The sequence below is a fragment of the Cryptomeria japonica genome, chromosome 5, assembly GCF_030272615.1.
Source record: "Cryptomeria japonica chromosome 5, Sugi_1.0, whole genome shotgun sequence".
In the NCBI taxonomy this organism is placed as follows: domain Eukaryota; kingdom Viridiplantae; phylum Streptophyta; class Pinopsida; order Cupressales; family Cupressaceae; genus Cryptomeria; species Cryptomeria japonica.
Window position 1 is genome coordinate 455,853,588 of NC_081409.1, and position 18,252 is coordinate 455,871,839.

General features: G+C 37.5%; 1 protein-coding gene across 2 annotated transcripts in view; it reads left to right on the plus strand.

The window, feature by feature from the left end:
- The first annotated feature begins 1,052 nt into the window (after positions 1 to 1,052).
- The window catches only part of LOC131060851 (uncharacterized), a 201,312-nt gene continuing 184,112 nt past the window's right edge, over positions 1,053 to 18,252 (plus strand). The window contains exons 1-2 of one of the 2 annotated variants that reach the window (XM_057994274.2): positions 1,053 to 1,414; positions 1,511 to 1,558. In XM_057994274.2, coding sequence (XP_057850257.1) covers positions 1,214 to 1,414; positions 1,511 to 1,558 — 249 coding nt within the window. In that variant the 5' untranslated portion in view covers positions 1,053 to 1,213. The remainder of the gene's footprint in view (positions 1,415 to 1,510; positions 1,559 to 18,252) is intronic. The other variant, XM_057994268.2, reaches the window with a different exon arrangement.

Here is an 18,252-nt window from a genome sequence, read left to right on the forward strand (position 1 = left end):
CTTTTCTTCTCCTATTTTCTTCCCAATCCTATGTGCTTATTGAATACAACCTATCCACTTCAGCTTGTCCTTGAGAAAATCCCTTGCTAGAATATCAGTTCTTTCCTTCTCTGCAAAGTCCTTTAAACCTTTGGTGATGATATTTACCTTATTGTCTTGTTTGTCTTTTTCTTCTCTTATTTGTCTCTTGATTTGGTTTTCTATGATTTCCTTTTGTCCACTTGTCGATTCATTAACAACTTCAGCCCAAGATTTAGCTTCCTTTATCTGCTCCTTTAGTTTGTCTTCTCTTAATTCCATGTCATCCACTATCGATTGAAACTCCTCAAGTTGTGCCACAATATCAATTTTCGTTGACTCTGAAATATCATTCTTTGTTGTTTTTGCTTGTTCTAATCCTTGTTTTACGTTGGTTAATTCTTCTTGCCCCCTCTCTACACCGTTTTGCAAATTCATTATCTGTTCTTTTAGTGCCTTGTTCTCCCTTTCAAGGATCCATCTTACTTATGTAATTTCTCTTAATTTATTGTCTTCTTGCTGCCCCTTTGCTTCCAAAACTTCAATCCTCTTTTTCATTTCCATGAGCTCACTTACATATAGTTTTAATGACCATAGTAGAGGAGAGGTTGTGGGGCTGTATAATTCTTTATTGCCTTGAAGACCATCTTCCTTTGTTTCTTTGTGTAGCACAAAAGTTTTAGTTTTGGCTTGTTCTGTCTCATACATCTCCTTCATAAAGAAAGCCTCTTTCTTTTTGCCTTCAACCCAACCATGATATATCTGATCAACTGCTAACTCATACATCTTAGTAGCTACAGTGGAATTGTTTTTAGCTGAATTTGGTAAAATCATAAGAAACCTCTTTTTTTTTGTATCTGTCTCCTCTTACAAATATGCCTACGCCTTAGTATTCCCAAATATTATTTTTCATTCAAAAAATAATTTTATAAGTTTATGGACTTGATCTTGGAAAAATTCCACAATCAAATACACTCGAGTTGAAAAATCTTAACATCTTACCCTATAAACATCACCGAAATACAGTGAATGTTAAGCATAGGGTTTTACCATATGGAGAGAGGGGTTTTAAGAACCAATACATAAGTTTCATGTGTTTTTATGTTTGGCTTTTCCATATTTTTTTAAAAAAGGGCGGAGGCAGGCTTTTATATTGCCTGTATTGAAGAGGTTGAAAAAACCAGAGCTTAATGCAATGGAAGTAGGAGCCGCAGCTGCGGCGGAGAAGAAGAAGAAGTCAAAGAAGAGGAAAGGGCAGGGAGAAGTGAGTATCCACAACGAGCAAAATGGGAAGAGAAGCCAAATCGAAGGGGAATATGAAGGTCCCAGTACAATAAGCATAGCTGTAGCAGGTTCCATTATCGACAATTGCCAGTCCCTGGAACTTGCTACAAGGGTACCATGATTATGTTTTTCCGTTTTCCAATCTAAAGTACACGTACTAGCTAATTCACGGCTCCGGACTTACTGAATCCTTCACTATTTTGTGCAGCTCGCCGGACAGATAGCAAGGGCAGCCACAATTTTTAGAATTGACGAGGTCAGAAATCTATGTTTTTTTAATCATTCTGATTAGCATAGGGTTGTTTCATTACTTACACAAGCATCTCCAATTTAATAAGGCTTCTTGTAAAGTAAAACACAATTACTTTAAAGGAATCCCATGACCTGGCTCTTCTCGACAATTTAGCAGCTTCTGCTGTCCCTGAGATCCAAGTGATGCCCGAGGGACAGAAACCGGGCGCCCCTTGTGTGTCTCTGAACTAGGCAGTTTACACCATTTGGTTCATAAAAATAAAGAAAGGTAACATAAACTAAATTGTGAAAAACTCCATACATATCTAGGAGGAGGAGGATTGTCATTGCCAATTTAGCACATTTTATCGACATTTAAAAATTTCAGCTTCTTTCAATTTATTTAAATTATTTTAATAGCTGCCCTTCCCCCCAAAATGCAAAAAATCTTGGAAAATTTCGGTTGTCCTCGAAACTGCATCCCGCTGCGCGGGAAACTTAGGAAAACACTGCCATTTATAGAGTATCTGTTATAATATTTAAGTTATAGGTTGGCAGGGCCACGTTGGATTTCTATTTTTCATCCGCAAGAAAACATACGTAGCCAATTTCAAGGATGAGACCTTAAGAAAATGGAAGGTATGAAGGATGGCAAAATGGAAAGCAATAAGCGAAAAAAAAATCACCTCCAATTCTGTGTTGCACACTTAAGGACAAAACATGATATATAATGTATCAAATAGGTTGTACGGTCTAAAGAACATTAAGAGTTATCATCATCGTTAAATTTCCCAAAATGAATTTATGTTAATTCTTTCAAGGAGACTGTATCAGGCCATTGTGAAGCCCTTTTAAGTTTTTTTTGCTTTAGAGATGTTTATCATATATATCTGTATGTATTTACTTTTTATATTTTAAACGTTTATATACAACTGAAAATCTTTTTCTTATGCTGCAACGGTCAACCAACCTTACCCTTGTATTCCATCATGTTCTTGTTGTTATCACATTCTTTATTTTTGCCAACATAAATTTCACATATATTCTACAAGTCAACACCTAATATGTGATAGCTTATTGAACGGTGATCATCAACAAGTCAGGTCTAGCAGATGACTCCCCTTTGATATTCATTGCTATTAGATATCTCTATTTGGACTTGAGAATGCATTAATTGAAAACTAAATATGACTTCTCAAAGTTTTATTTTAATTTTTCTTTCTGTAAGATTTCGGTATTGTTTTTGATTTTAATATCATCCCTCAACTAAATATAACATGAGAAATAAGGGATGGTCTTTATGATCCATATCAACTTGAATATTCCACTATGCAATTCGTTACCACTGATTTAAATTTTACGTAGGTGCTGATCCAAGATAGTATGCTACTTAAACTGACATAATAAGGCAGGAAATTTATGTCTGCTACAGCTATGGGGCTGTCATCTACATCTGTCATTCAATTTGTAATGTGTACCTGCTGAAATGCATGCCTAAATTGCTACACATCAGATTTCATTCCCCTTTTATCGGACACCCAACTTGTAGCACTTTCAATCCACAAAAGCAATGATGTAAATAAAAGATGTTTGCTGATTCTGTTACTTTTGTCTTACTGAATTCTACTTCCACTTGCTGTTGTAAACAAGAACTATGCTTGCAATTGAATGGACATGTGATATACTTGCTTAGGTACTTAAATTTGTGAAAAAGCTGGATTAAAGGAAATTAAACAACTAGAAGATTGAAAGGAAAATGGAATGAGAGGATCAACATAAGTTATTTATCCTAGAGAAGTTTAATTTGGGTAAGCTCCAGAAGAGTAGGGTAATTCCTTCTCATCTTTACTATCATCATGTATTATTTACTAGCCAGTTGCTCAAATTGAGCCTCCAAGAATTCTCTTAGCCTTCTCTAGCTTCTACAATACTCTACAAGCTTTCATCGTTCTGAAAACTTCCCTAAGCAACATGCTTTGCTACTGTGCTCCGCTGCACAACCATTTGACAATTCTAGAATCAATGAAAGACATGAGCTGAAGGTATTTATTTATATATTCATTTGAGCCACTGAACCTTACAGAGGATTCTAAACATCTTTCATAAAAGATACGAGAGAGCATTCACTTAAAGTTTTGTTATTGGTGGTACAAGTTTTTTTTTTGGGTAGTTTGAACTTGGTAGGAATGCTACAAGAAATGTAACAACTTCAGCTTGAATGCAATCCTTACAAAGACCGTTTTTCCTTAATTGTGCTCTCCATATGTTAGGTTCATCCTTAGGCCTTCCTTGAACCTATGCTGATTTTCATCAATTTATTTAGTCCTTGTTTTTCCAATTTTTGGGTTGCTTAGTGACGAATTGCTTCTTCACACAATGTTTACTCATACACAAAACGAACATGGATAGATGTTCCAGAAATTAGATGTTTTGTGGTTTCATTTGTACAATAAAAACAAGTGCAAGTGTACAATTGATGAACTTTCATTGGGAGAGGTCATAAATGTATGCTCTACTATTGATAATTGCCAAACCTAAAACTAGATTTACATAATGTCCGCTTACAAAAACTACACATTTATGTTTTTTCACAGTCAACTTTATCCCCTTACGAAGAAGAAGCAAGAGGAGGAAGGGAAGAAGAGGACGCGCTTGGAGAAATGGAAGCTCCAATGGGCAGTGATCCTGAAAAGGTTGTCATTCCGCCTTCAGCTGCTTTAGTTCAGCTCAAAGGGCATAAATCTCAGATCTTATTTGCTGCATTTTTTTTACTGCCACAAGTTCTTATTCACATTAACACTTCACCATCTGTGTGTATCCCTGAACTTTGTCCTTTGCTTGTGCAGCCTTCTGCTTGGCTACAACTGTAATGTCTCCTTTTTTAAATGCCCTAGTTTTTGCCCTAAATTCACAATCCCAAGTAAAGTAAGAAATGAAATAGAGATATCATTTACCAATTAGAACCTGATTGAGACCCCTCAATCATGTTAGATAAAAAATTAGATCTTTCCTACTAGGGTTAGGAAGTGTTGATTTGTTTTGTAGGGTTAGGAACTGTTGATTGGTGGAATGATGACAAAGATGCCACCTCAACTAGCACTTGTAGACCTGATTTGTTATCATGAATGAGTATTGAGCAATATCTCTTGATACTCAACATTATCCCATTAGCTCAATGTGATGATGATGGTGAAGGCACATTCCCAAATTATATCATGTTGTTCAAGCTAATCTTCTAACTTTGATTAACTCTTCTGGAACAATCCATCTTGATCATACTTACATTTCAACCTTAACTTGGGAATCCTGACCTTGTGATGTCTTGAACTTGTTCTTACATTACTCTTCATCACAAATTTCTTGTCTTAGATTGCCTCCTTGTCATGACATCCTCTTGAAATGTGGAACCTACTGTTGCCTTGAAATGTAGGTTCTGACTTTGATCCTGCTGTAGAATCCTTGTGAATAATGTTTGACCTTGATCACGACCTTGTAATTCTGATTTGAATTCCTTATCTAGATGCAATTGCCTCCTCAACCGAGATCATCTCCTTATACTGACAAGTCTTCTTGGATTTCTAGAGGAAATTCAAGATAGTCATATGTTCCTTCCTTGTACATTTTCTCCATCTGGATATTCATGCTGATATGTCGCTCTAGCTTGAAGTATAGGTCTCTCTAGCTTGAAGTATATTGTTAAAAGAGTGAAGTGTATGTGTATCGACTTCCCTCTGGTGCAATCTCCTTGTGTAGTCTTGTGAAGTTTTCCCTTGGAAAGTAGACTTTGTGCTATGATCCTTATCTTGATGTTGATGCGTGTTGGAGATAAAATCCTTCATCTTTATTGATGTAGTCCTGAATGTGCATCATCATTCCTCATCATCATTTTCCCATCAAACCTGAAAAGAAAACATATTGAATCATAATGATGGAATAAAATAAACTTAATCTAACACACCCTTATCGCATCAAAACTCATTAAGAAATCTGGGAATGCATTTGGTTCCTGGAAAATACAAGGAATCAAGTTTAATTATGCCTCTTTATATATATATATATAAATTAATATTATTGTATTTGTATTTTAACGCTTAATTGTTGAAATAAAACTATTATGTGTACACTTATTTCAAAATAAAAATAAAAATTAATGAACATGCCACGTGCAGATAAAATATAATGGGATTTGCTTATTTTATAACTATAGCAAGAGGGGGAAGTAAATTTGAACTGAACCTAACTGATAGTAATGAGAAGTCGTTAAGATTATATATGTGCACACATGGTGGTCCTAGCGATGGAAACGAGAAGATCAACTTCGACTAGAATTCCTTCTCTCATTCATGCATTTTAAAAACTCGATATTTCTGGCATTAAAAAGGGAAGGAAGAGACTCCTCTTGGGGCAGCATGAAAACCCTCCTCTTTCCCAATGGGAGCTGATTACCCTGGAAGAACCTTTTTTTTTTCTTGGCAATCACCTACAACGTCTTTTTCACTGTTGATGATGTTGATAAAATTGTAGAGGAAAAGGGCTTTTAACAAAATACATAGGTGAAGAGGAAGATTTGAGAAGGGGAGTGTTGAGGACCTTATTTTTAGAAATTAAATTCGGCTTGCAAAAAGAGGATAGATCCTGTGGACAGCGAATGTCTCCTTCTACAAATGGACGAGATTCACATGCTCCTTGCACAGACAGAGAAGTAGCCAGCTATGCCACTTGGAGGGGTTCATATGGAGGGCAAACATGCTGGTATGGATATTCTTCCTCCACTCGATTGAAGTAGATCTTGCATGTAAAAAGGTGAGTGAATGACCTTCATCTAAGAATTTCCTTTGTTTGTACTCTATCTTGTTTTGTATCCTTAACCTCATAGAATACATATTATTTAAGGATTTGTGTTATTTGGTATTGGACTGTGTTTGCATGCGTGATGGTTGAGAACATGAAACGTAGTTTATGTTATTTTTAGAGTTCATTGATAACATAGAAATTATGTACCAGATAAGAGAGCTTTGATAATTCCTAAGGATTTTCCTTTTCTAATTCCTAAATAAATAAGCCCCCATTAATTCTAGTGAGTCTAATAGAATATTAAAATAATGTTAATTTTAGTATTAATGCTCAATAGTGTATATTCTATTTTGGTTAGATCGTCTTCGATCTTCTCAGCAGTTTCTTATTAGAAACTTGCTATTCCTGTAAATATCCTTGTATTATTTATGAGCGTCTTGCTCATTCTGATATTAATCAATTCTTTGAAATCCATTGCGTGTCTCGCACTGTTTTATGGTATCAGAGCCTGAATAAAGAATTTGTGAATTCTTTTCCGAGATTTTTCGGGCCTCTTAGTTTCGCTGCAGATTTTCGAAAAAATTGTGTTCAAAAGTCCGTTTTGGACTGTGTTTATGCCGTGTAATGGGATTCTTCCTGTTCGAGTCTGTCTAGCGAAGGTTTTCGGCATTTTTCGGCGCGGTACAGACCTGCCATTTTTTCTGCAACCTGCAACTTGGTCAAACCCGCGTTTTTTGACTTTCGGCTAGGGTTTTGACCCTCCAGATTCAGTCGAAATTTTTTTCTGAGTACAAATTCGTGGTGGGTTTTTCGAGATCTCAATTGGGTCGTCGTCAGAATTTTTTGGGTGCCTCGATTTTTGAGCCAGCGGATCCAAATTCCGACAGCAGATTCTTTTTGGGTTTTTCACAAGGATTTCTGGGTTGTCTTCATATTTTTCTGGGTCAGCCAGGATTTTTTTTTGGGGAAACGTGCAAATGGCTTCTCTCACTAACCTGATGTTAGAAGGTAGTCAACGCTTTAATGGCCACAATTACAACATCTGGAAACAGCGTATGTTGACCATTTTTGAATATAGGCGTCTTGACCAGCTTGTTTTGGGAAAAGAGCTCAGTCCTGGTACACCTGGTGCAGATCAAGATAAGTTTGATGAACGCAATCGGGAGGCAGTTATGCTTCTCAAACTCCCAGTGACTGATGATCAGTTACCGCAGATTCCTTCCGGCAAGACAGCTTCTGACATTTGGAAGCATCTGAAGGAATTGCATGAGACATCCGACAAGAGCCGAGCATTCTTTCTAAAGAATCAAGTGTTCTCCATTATGATGGACGAACGTATGTCCTTACAGGAACACCTCACGAGGATTAAGGACATTCGAGATCAGCTCGAAGCTATTGGTCGGACTATGGAGGAAGAAGACATGGTAGTAATCACTTTGAAAAGTCTTCCGAAATCGTATGAACACTTCATTGAGACCCTCAATATTACTTCCACTAATGTTGATCTGAAGTTTTCAGAATTGTGCACCAAACTTCTACAGCAGGATCGCTGGAAACAACAGTTTGGTAGCGGTACTACATCAGCCTCCTCGGAAAATGCCTTCACAGCTCAATCCTTTCAGAAGGATAAAGGCAAATTTCAGTCCTCTCAGTCTTCTCAGCAGAAAGGCTCTTCTCAGACACAGGATGGAGCTAAGAAGAAGAATGTGCAGTGCAATTATTGTCACAAGTATGGCCATATGAAGAAAGATTGCCGTCAGAGGCTCGCTTCTGAACAAAAGAAGCAGGGAGGGTCACACCAGAAGGCGCATGTTGCTGAACATTCCGAGCAGAAGGAGTCTGCCTTTTATGCCTTTATGGCTAAGAGGTCTTCAGATCATGCTAGGTCTTCTGCTTGGTACATCGACTCTGGTGCATCACGTCACTTTTCTCATCGGCGTGACTGGTTTATAGACTTCTCTCCTTTCAGTGATTCCGTTGTATTTGGCGGAGGTGAGGAGTATACAGTTGTTGGCAGAGGCACTGTTCAGATACAGTCTGGTGATAGGACTCTCCTTTTTCTGAATGTGTACTATGTTCCTGGAATGGAACTTAATCTGCTCTCTGTCAGCCAGATTATGAGGAATTCTCCTCAACTAGATGTGGTGTTCAGTGCTCACAAGTGCTCCATCATTGATCGGGAGACTCGTCTTACTGTTGCTGTTGGTCTAGAGGATCATGGCCTATATAGGCTTCTTGACACTGGTGATTCTCCTGAAGTGGCTCTGGCAGCTCGTGTTTCTCCTCTCAGCACTTTGTGGCATCAGAGATATGGACATCTCAACATTCAGTATCTCTCTCAGCTATCTCGGGAGGGACTTGTTTCAGGGTTACCTGATATTCAGATGCAACATCTTGGAGTATGTGGCGCCTGTCAAGCTGGCAAACATTGGCGCGCATCTAAGGTACTTCAATTACTTCATGCTGATATTTGTGGTCCTATGAATACATCTTCTGTTACTGGTTGCAAATACTTTTTGCTTATTGTAGATGATTTTAGTAGAAAGATGTGGGTGTACTTTCTTAAACATAAATCAGATGTATTTAGTATCTTTCAGAAGTTTAAGTCCTTTGTTGAAAAAGAGTCTGGACATAGTATCATTACTCTTAGGACAGATAACGGGGGGGAATTTTGTTTTTCTGCATTCTCCAACTTCTGTGATACCCATGGCATCAAACGCCAATTGACTACACCCTACACTCCTCAGCAAAACAGTGTTGTCGAGCGTCGCAATCGTACGGTTGTTGAGATGGCTCGCTCTATGTTACAACACAGGAGTGTTCCGAATAAGTATTGGGCTGAAGCAGTGTTTACTGCTGTCTACCTACTTAACCGTTCTCCTACTCAGGCTGTTAAGGGGAAGACTCCAGAAGAGGTCTGGTCTGGTCGGAAGCCGAAGATCAGCCATCTGAAGGTTTTTGGCTCTGTTGCCTATGTTTGGATTCCAGATGCTAAGCGCTCCAAGTTGGATTCCAAAAGTTAGAAACTCATGATGACCATCTCCTCCTGCTCCTGATCCTGAGCCTCTTTCAGCTCCTCCAGATGTTCGCACTTATACTCTCCGGCCTAAATGGTGGGCCAAGACCATTGGTGATCTCAGGGATAATGAGCTCATTGAGGGTAGAACCTCCCGTAATAAGAGCAAACAGCAGCATACAGTCAATTTTGCTCTCATGGCTAACATACACAGTGTTTTTGAGCCTCAGACATACTCAGAGGCCAAAGGTATAGCTGAATGAGAACAGGCTATGGAAGCTGAGTTCCAGAGTCTTCAAAAGAATCACACTTGGGCCCTTTCTGATCTTCCTTCAGGGAAGAAGCCCATTAGCTGCAAATGGGTGTACAAAGTAAAATACAAAGCTGATGGAACCCTAGACAAGTATGAGGCTCGTCTTGTTGCTCGTGGGTTCTCACAGAAAGAAGGCATTGACTACGAGGAGACTTTTGCTCCTACAGCCAAAATGAGTACCATACGGCTCGTTCTTGCCTTGGCAGCCCAGTTCAGTTGGAAAGTCCATCAGATGGACGTCAAGAGTGCTTTTTTGAATGGTGACTTATAGGAAGAAGTCTACATGACGCAACCTCCAGGATTCAAGGTTGTTGGTCAAGAACAGAAGGTCTGTAGACTAGTCAAAGCACTCTATGGTCTGAAACAAGCTCCTCGGGCTTGGTACATGAAAATTGATAAGTACCTGACAGATCATGGTTTTCAGCGGAGTCCATCTGATGCAAACTTGTATATCAAGCATTCTAGTAATGATATTCTGTTTGTGGTTGTCTATGTGGATGACTTAATCATTACTGGCAGTTCAGCACATTTGATCACTGGGATCAAACAGGATTTGTGCCGCACCTTTGATATGACAGATTTGGGACTTCTACATTACTGCTTAGGAGTTGAAGTCTGGCAGACTGAGAACAGTATCTTTCTCTCTCAGTCCAAGTATGCCAGAAGTCTTGTGGACAGGTTCAGAATGCAGGATTGCAAACCTACCTCTACTCCTATGGAACCCGGGCTCAAACTTTCAGCTCAGTCATCTTCACTAGTTGTGGATGAATCTCTGTTCAGGCAACTAGTGGGCAGCCTCATCTATCTTACTGCCACTAGACCTGACATCAGTTTTGCAGTGAGCTACATTTCACGCTTCATGACAGCTCCCAAGGCTGATCATTGGATAGCAGCGAAGCGTGTGCTGCGTTATGTGAGTGGCACTCCTGATTTTGGACTTCTGTACACTTGGAGTTCTGATCCTATACTCAGTGGTTACACAGATTCTGACTGGGCAGGTTCGGTTGATGACCGTAAGTCTACAGCAGGGTATGTGTTTAGTTTGGGATCTGGTGCTGTCACATGGACTAGTAAGAAGCAGCAGGCAGTGGCTCTCTCCTCGACAGAAGCAGAGTATCGGGGAGCAGTTAAGGCATCTTGTGAGGCGGTTTGGCTTCGACGAATGCTTGCGGATATGCATGTCTCCCAGGCAGGTCCTACTCCCTTGTTCTGTGATAATCAGGGAGTGCTCAAACTCGCCAAGAATCCAGTCTTCCATGAAAGAACCAAGCATGTGGAAACTCATTGTCACTATATTCGACAGCTGGTTGAAGACGGATCCATTCAGTTGCTGTATGTTCCTACCTCGGAGCAGCCAGCAGACATCTTCACCAAGCCCCTTGGTCCTGATAAATTTGTAAAATTCAGGGGGTCTATAGGTGTAGTTAATAGATTGAGCATTAAGGGAGGGTAATAGAATATTAAAATAATGTTAATTTTAGCATTAATGCTCAATAGTGTATATTCTATTTTGGTTAGATCGTCTTCGATCTTCTCAGCGGTTTCTTATTAGAAACTTGCTATTCCTGTAAATATCCTTGTATTATTTATGAGCGTCTTGCTCATTCTGATATTAATCAATTCTTTGAAATCCATTGCGTGTCTCGCACTGTTTTAGAGTCAATGGTTGTGATATCCATTTTATTCGCTGACCAACAGATATAATCGAACTAAAAATTTCTGCTCTTTATTGTATGAAAGATCTGTGTAGTCTATTCAATTGTGTAGTGTATTTGCATGGTGGTTTCATGTACAGAAGTCGCCCTTCATAGACTCTACGATTTCTGACGACTGAATCTGTCACACACCCAAAAGTAATAGATGATTATAGATTTATGAGAGTACATAATGGACTTCAGCAGTAAATACTTGACTCATGTTTTCAAACGTTTTTTTTTGAACTATACCATGAGAAATCTTTTCCCTAGCCTTGGAGATATCTTGCTGGAATTTACTTTTGTTTGGTGTGTTGTATGATGTATCTTACCATCTATCTTCATTTGGATTCAGAATTTAATCAAATCTGATTTGTCTTAATACCTTTTATATGTATATCTTCCATAACTATACTTGAGTAAAACAATGCCATGTGTATCTTTTTTTGGTTTTTATGTTGGAATTAGAAAAGGCTTACTACTGTGAAGATTATTAGGAGAACTTTTAGATATTAGTTGTTTAGAAATCTAATAAGAATAAGTTTTAAGTCTCTTCATGTGCTAGTTCAGGATAATGAAAAAAAAGGAGAATTAGAAATTATTATATTATTTTGTTATTAGGAGAATATAAAGAATATTGTGATTTCTTTCCTATCTTTCAAATTTAAGATTTGTGTTAGCATGATTTGAATCATCTTTAGAATATGTAAGTTTTTAAAAAAAAAAATTGCATTCTATTAATTAATATTCATTTAGTTTTTCTCTAACAAAATATTTAGCTTAACTATATAATAAATTAAATTATTTTAGATAATAGAAATTGTGTGTTTTTATTGGGACAGATTTAGGATTGGATATTTATTTGGTTTTGTTATCGTTAAGAGTGTAATAATATTAATATTGACTTAATAAATTGGATATGCATGAAATTAACATCTTATGGTAGGCAAAGGGAAATTAGTTATAGAAAATAATTATTTCTAGATTGTTATACACAGCAAGATCAAGACCATTATTTACATTAGATTATATCAAATTGGCCCTATCTCTTCTAGTATATTATGATTTTATGTTTATTCCATAGATAAGTTGTGAACATTATTTCTTCTATAGGCCTCAAGCTAATATGTGTCACTATTTTAGAAATTCTTGGGTGTCATTCATTGTAAAAGTGTCTTAAGAATTTTGAAAGAAGTAATAGGAAGAATGGAGCATAGTCTAGAGTTTAGGTTGGTCATTACATTAAGATTGGCGCCATCAATAATATAGAATTAGTTGAAAACAAAAATTTCAGATTCTTCAACAGAAACGATGGAATAAAGATATTAAAACCTATCATAAATTCATAATTATCATTTGAAAGATTATCATCATTATTATACCTTGAAGAACCAAGATTTAAGTTATCTACTAGCAATAGAGTAGTTTTGACCCTTGCCCAAGAAATAGCTTGGCATTACTTGTTATTATTAATTCATAAACATAAGTGTGATAGTTATTACCAAATGTTTTGATGCCTTGTTAGAAATAAAGATAGTATGGTAGTCGAAAGGGGATTATGATTATGGTCAAGATGAATGCTAGTAGAGTTTTACTGCAAGATCATATGAAGGATACTTATTATGATAACGTAGAGGTCATTTTTGAATCATTGTACACTAGTCTACCCAGAGATATGTTTCTATATAATATTGTTTAGTAGTGCTCCATGAAGAGATTTCCTTGTTACTTGTGAGATTTAATGATTAGCTCATCTTTTAGAATAGTGGTGATCTAAATGCTATTAAGAACTTGATTGGTTAAAGCCCTTGTATGCTTCTTTAATATTCTAGTTTTCTTACCTAAGCCTTGTGTACACACGTAGCATCATTGGGTTACGTGCTATATATATAATATAAATGAAGAAAGAAATAAAGTTACAAGATCACTAATGTTACATGTTTCTTTTAGAATGAGATTTGACTTATCTCATTACCTATAGACAATTTCATTAGATTGTTTGTCATCCTAGTACAAGATTTGTACGAGTTCGATAAAGAGATGATTATCAACCATCTTTACGTATGTTTGCCTATGCCTTGATAAGCCTATATGCATGATTTGATCTACATATGTGAATAGTTGCCTTTTTGAAATTATGCTAAAACTAATTACAATATTGTATTTGATTATCAAGAGATATGAGATGACAGATATTCTAATTGAATAGAGCTATGGGTTGCATTGGTTGATGCACTATCATGCACATAGGTACTCTTGTATTCCTTTGTGTGCTCATGTATATGTGGTGAGATTTATATTCATTGTGAGTAATTGTCTTACTGATGTTGCATGGATTGATGCTTGTTGCTTATGAATGCTTGGTGCCTATTGTGTATTCACTAAGTGTTCATTGTCTATCATGTGTGTATTGGAGGGGTGCCGAATATGGAACAATAGGGGAGGGTAAACCTCAACACTTGGTTTACCTGTCGATAGTTGGCGAAATCTTTGGCCAAAGTATTTTAAATCATTAAAAATAACGATTTCATCTTACCTCCTGCCATATCATGAATATAGGAATTGCATAGTCATAGGTGATATGTAGTTAGATGTATTCATGCTGCACCAGATTCCATCCCCTGCCAGTTTCGAGTCGCGGTTCTTCGTGTCAAGAAGAACTCCTAGGAAGCATAAATGCTTCGCGGTTGGGTGGTAAAGTGCTCTGGCAGTGTTCTCGCCCATGGGAGATAGATGCTGGGAGTCCTTGTCAGGATGATGTTCAACATTGTATTGTATTTTCATTGTAAATTGACCTTATGGTCTCTTGTAACTAAAGTAATCTTTCTTATGATTTGCACATCTAATGGCTCATGTAACTCAAATACTGTGTCGAGTTATATTAAACAATGTGTCAAGTTACAATATTATGTAACAACTTTTGTATATGGAGCATATTGGATTAATTGATAAAGTGTTTCTTAATTATGTGTAAATTTGTTAAGATTTATTGTGTTTATGTAATTTAATATTTTAATAATATGGAGGTCTCCACATTTCAAGTCTGATCCTGACCTTGAATTGATGCACCTAATCAAAAGATGTGACTGATAGCATTTAGGAGATTCGCTGGTGCTGAAGGTAGGTGAATAAATTCGCTCCACCTATGATCAAATTCGCTGCACTAATGATCAAATTTGCTGTTATGCTCTTATTAGAGAGGGAATTTGCTTTTTTTAAGTGATCAAATGACTAAATTCGATTTGGCATTTATAGGCTCTCAAGGGAATAGGTGTGTCTTTTTAGTCTTAGGCCGACTTAATTGCTTTAAATAAAATTAATACCATTTCCAAAGGGGGCCGACCTGATTACATTTTAACATTTTTCATTTTGAATTTTAAACCTTGGCACCAAAATACTTCTTCATGCCGCTGCTTGGTGTGAGCAAAGGAAGGAAGTTCGCTCCTCCAAGGGGGGCAAAGGGATTGTGCCCGCTCCTCCTAGAGGGCAATGGAAAGAAGTTTGCTCCTTCAAGGGAGCAAAGGAAATAAGATAAAATCGCCATCTCCATCAACTTTTCCATCAACTTCTCCATCAATTCGATCCCTTCACTTGTTTATGCAATGTCAATGAGCAAAGGCAAGGTGGTATTCAAGGTGAAGCATAAGAAATGCGTAAGGTTTCTTCCTCCATTCGCCTAAGCTTATCAATTCTCCTTCAAAGAAAGCCTTGCATATACATCAAACCTCGTAGGATGATAAGAAAAAAAATGTCTACTAGGCCTGATCGCTGGTTAGAAGATCAAAACCACTACTCAACAAAGGCACTAAACCATACTTGATGAAGAGCAAAGACATCTTTGACCTCTTAGAAGGCAAAGGAAGTCATGTCGCTCCTCTCAAGTAGCAAAAGAAGTCAGACCGCTCCTCTGAGAGGGCAAAGGAAGTAAGTTCGCTCCTTCAAGGGAGCAAAGGAAATAAGATCGCTCCTTCAAGGGATCAAAGGAAATGATGCCGCTCCTCCAAGGGGGCAATGGAAATTTTCCTACACTTAGCCAAATTTTGCCCATGCGACTTGCTTCCCAATGAAGGTGCAATCAGTCATCTTGGATGGCAAAGGAAATCTCTCTATACTTAGTGAAATTTCATCCAAGGGATTCATCTTTCAAACTCCTTGCTTATCTTGTTTGAATTGACCTTACTTGACATCTTCCATTCAATCTTTCGCCACCACAAGCTTTGATCAATCGGATTGATGACCACATTAACCCTACTCACTCAAATTTGCAAGAGATGAAATGCTATATGACTCTAGAGCTCATCCTTGATCAAAAGGTTTTCTATGTTGATTGGGGCTTCTATGAGGTTAAAGGAAGTGACTGTCAGTGCCATGGAAGAGCAAAGGAAGTCACTATCAGTGCCATTGAAGAGCAAAGGAAGTCACTGTCAGTGCCATTGAAAAGCAAAGGAAGTGCCATTGAAATGCAAAGGAGGTGACTTCAGACTTTTTCACTGGCAAAGGAAATTTTCCTAAATTTTGCCCAAGACACCTCATCCCACATCTCACAAGCCAATGATGATCATAAAATGGAATGATCATCATATAATCATTCATTTCCTAAGCTTTGACAATTGACTAACTTCACTTAATCAAGAGAGAGAGACTTGACTTGATTTCTTCCTGGACACCTGAGAAACTACACCTCTTCAACGCAAAGGCTAATAGCAAATGACTCTACCACTACCCTAGAAAGCAGAAAAAAGTGGGGGTCCCCATTTGCAATGGGGCGATGTGTGAAAACATCACAATAGGAACATTATCTTAATCACCATTGTAAATTACATAATGTGCATGTGGGATTCAATAATACTTTCCCTAACAACCGATCCCCATTATGGAGTCCCTTGGAACATCATATAAGGCGCCTTGAGCTTATTCCTTTCTATCAAGCCCAAGAGCATGGAATGACACCCACCATTCGGCCTCTAGGCTCCACTCGGGGTTGCTGTACTTGAATGGAACCTTGTGCTACTTGCATCCCTCATATGTGTTCTATTCTACCTTCCATAATGAGATGGTTGGTCGGATGAAGTGTTAAGGAGTCTACTATATAATTTATTATGCTCAATATCATAATAGAAATGTTAGGGATATAGAAATATATATTAACAATAATATCCATTTCTACATGGAAGACAAAATAGCAAATCAGCAAGATCAGAGTCTATGCATTATGCATCAGACCCACTCACTTATTTAGTGCATAGGGAGTGTATGCTGAATATTTCATTTATTCAAATTCCTACTTGATTGATCTTTCTTCCTCTTCTGTTCGATGCTGATTACTTGATGGCCTCCTTGGCATATTAACCCAGCCTATATATTCCTCAAGTGGGCGTGAAAGGTTGTGCCTCTTGATCGGTCATATCCTTCCCAGAATTGATGACACTTTTCTTCGTGTCTCTTGCAATTGCCCTTTCACCCTTAACTAATCTTAATTGCTGCTGTAAACATATTAAATCGCTGCCTTAATTGTTTACTACTTGCTGATTTTAATTTGTTCATTTATTATTAATAGATTGTTGTCTTTTATAAGTGCTTCCTGAAAAACAAATCAGAAATGCTGAGAGGGCGGGGGGGGGTGAATCAGTATTTCAACATCTTTAAAACAAATTTAACCAGAACACAGCAGAACCTATAAAAATTTAAGAGAGCACTAGAATTATCTCGTGGAAAACCCTTTCGGGTAAAAGAACCACAGTGCTGAAAACTTCCATTAAAAAAGGATGGGCTCCAACCCTTTTATAGAAGTGAGCTACTACTCACAATATGAGCTCCAACTCAATACAGAGGCACCAAGCTTAATGAGCACTGACTCAAACTCACAAAGTACAAATTCAAGAATTTGAAAGATTGTGCAAGCTCTTTGTTTTACTCAGAAATAAGTAAAACTCATATAGCTCGATACATTGGCATATTAAGATTCAACACATTTTGATCAAAAACAAGACTCACTGTATACTACAACTGAAAACTACATCTCTGGAAATTCGCAGCACTACACAATGTAATCAGATTCTCATCTCAATCTTCAAATTTAGCCTCCTCTTCTAACACACAGATCTCTGCACCCTCATACTGGAATAATATATGAATATCTACAGTCAGAATCAATAGTAAAAGATCATAGCTCGAACACAGAACATTCCAGCATAAAAAAACATCAAACACTGTCCAGCTCGAAATGCTTAACACAAATTACATTTCCCTTGCTTCTTTTCATCGCCTCCCCATACTCTCAAGTAGAATAATGATTCTTCCTAATCTCTTTGCGCGATAACTATTCTTCTAAAAAAGATTCAATTCATCTTTTTCACAATGACAAAGAATGCCGTTTTTAATTGTATTTAACCATCTTCCGATTCATCATGCACCTTCCTCTTCCTCGCCTTTTAGTATATTTATTTATTAAAAATAGGACTTAGGATCTGTTGTAGGCAAACTAGTAACACAACACTAACACCTCCGATTTTAAAAATCATTATTTGGAGGTTTTTATCATGTTAGTGTTTTTGGCTTTTGCCTTTATTTGCATGACCTTCGTGGCCCATTGCACCATTATACTTCATCCACTTTATTCCCTTGGGTGAGCCTTTCTTTGAGGCTTTCTTCATTACTATGTTTGTTCTCCATTGCCATTCTTAGACTTGGCATGAGATAATAAATAGGGATTGCAACTTTTTGCCCGTTGATGAGCTAGAAAGGTTTATTTCAATTTTTGACCCTCACACTAATAATTATTGTCTTTTAGGAGCTGACATTGCCGCTTTCCTTTTATAGTTATCTTGTTTCAATTTCTTTTCTCTTTCGATCTCCATAATCTCAACAAAGATACAACTAGGCTGGAACACCTTGTAGCCTTC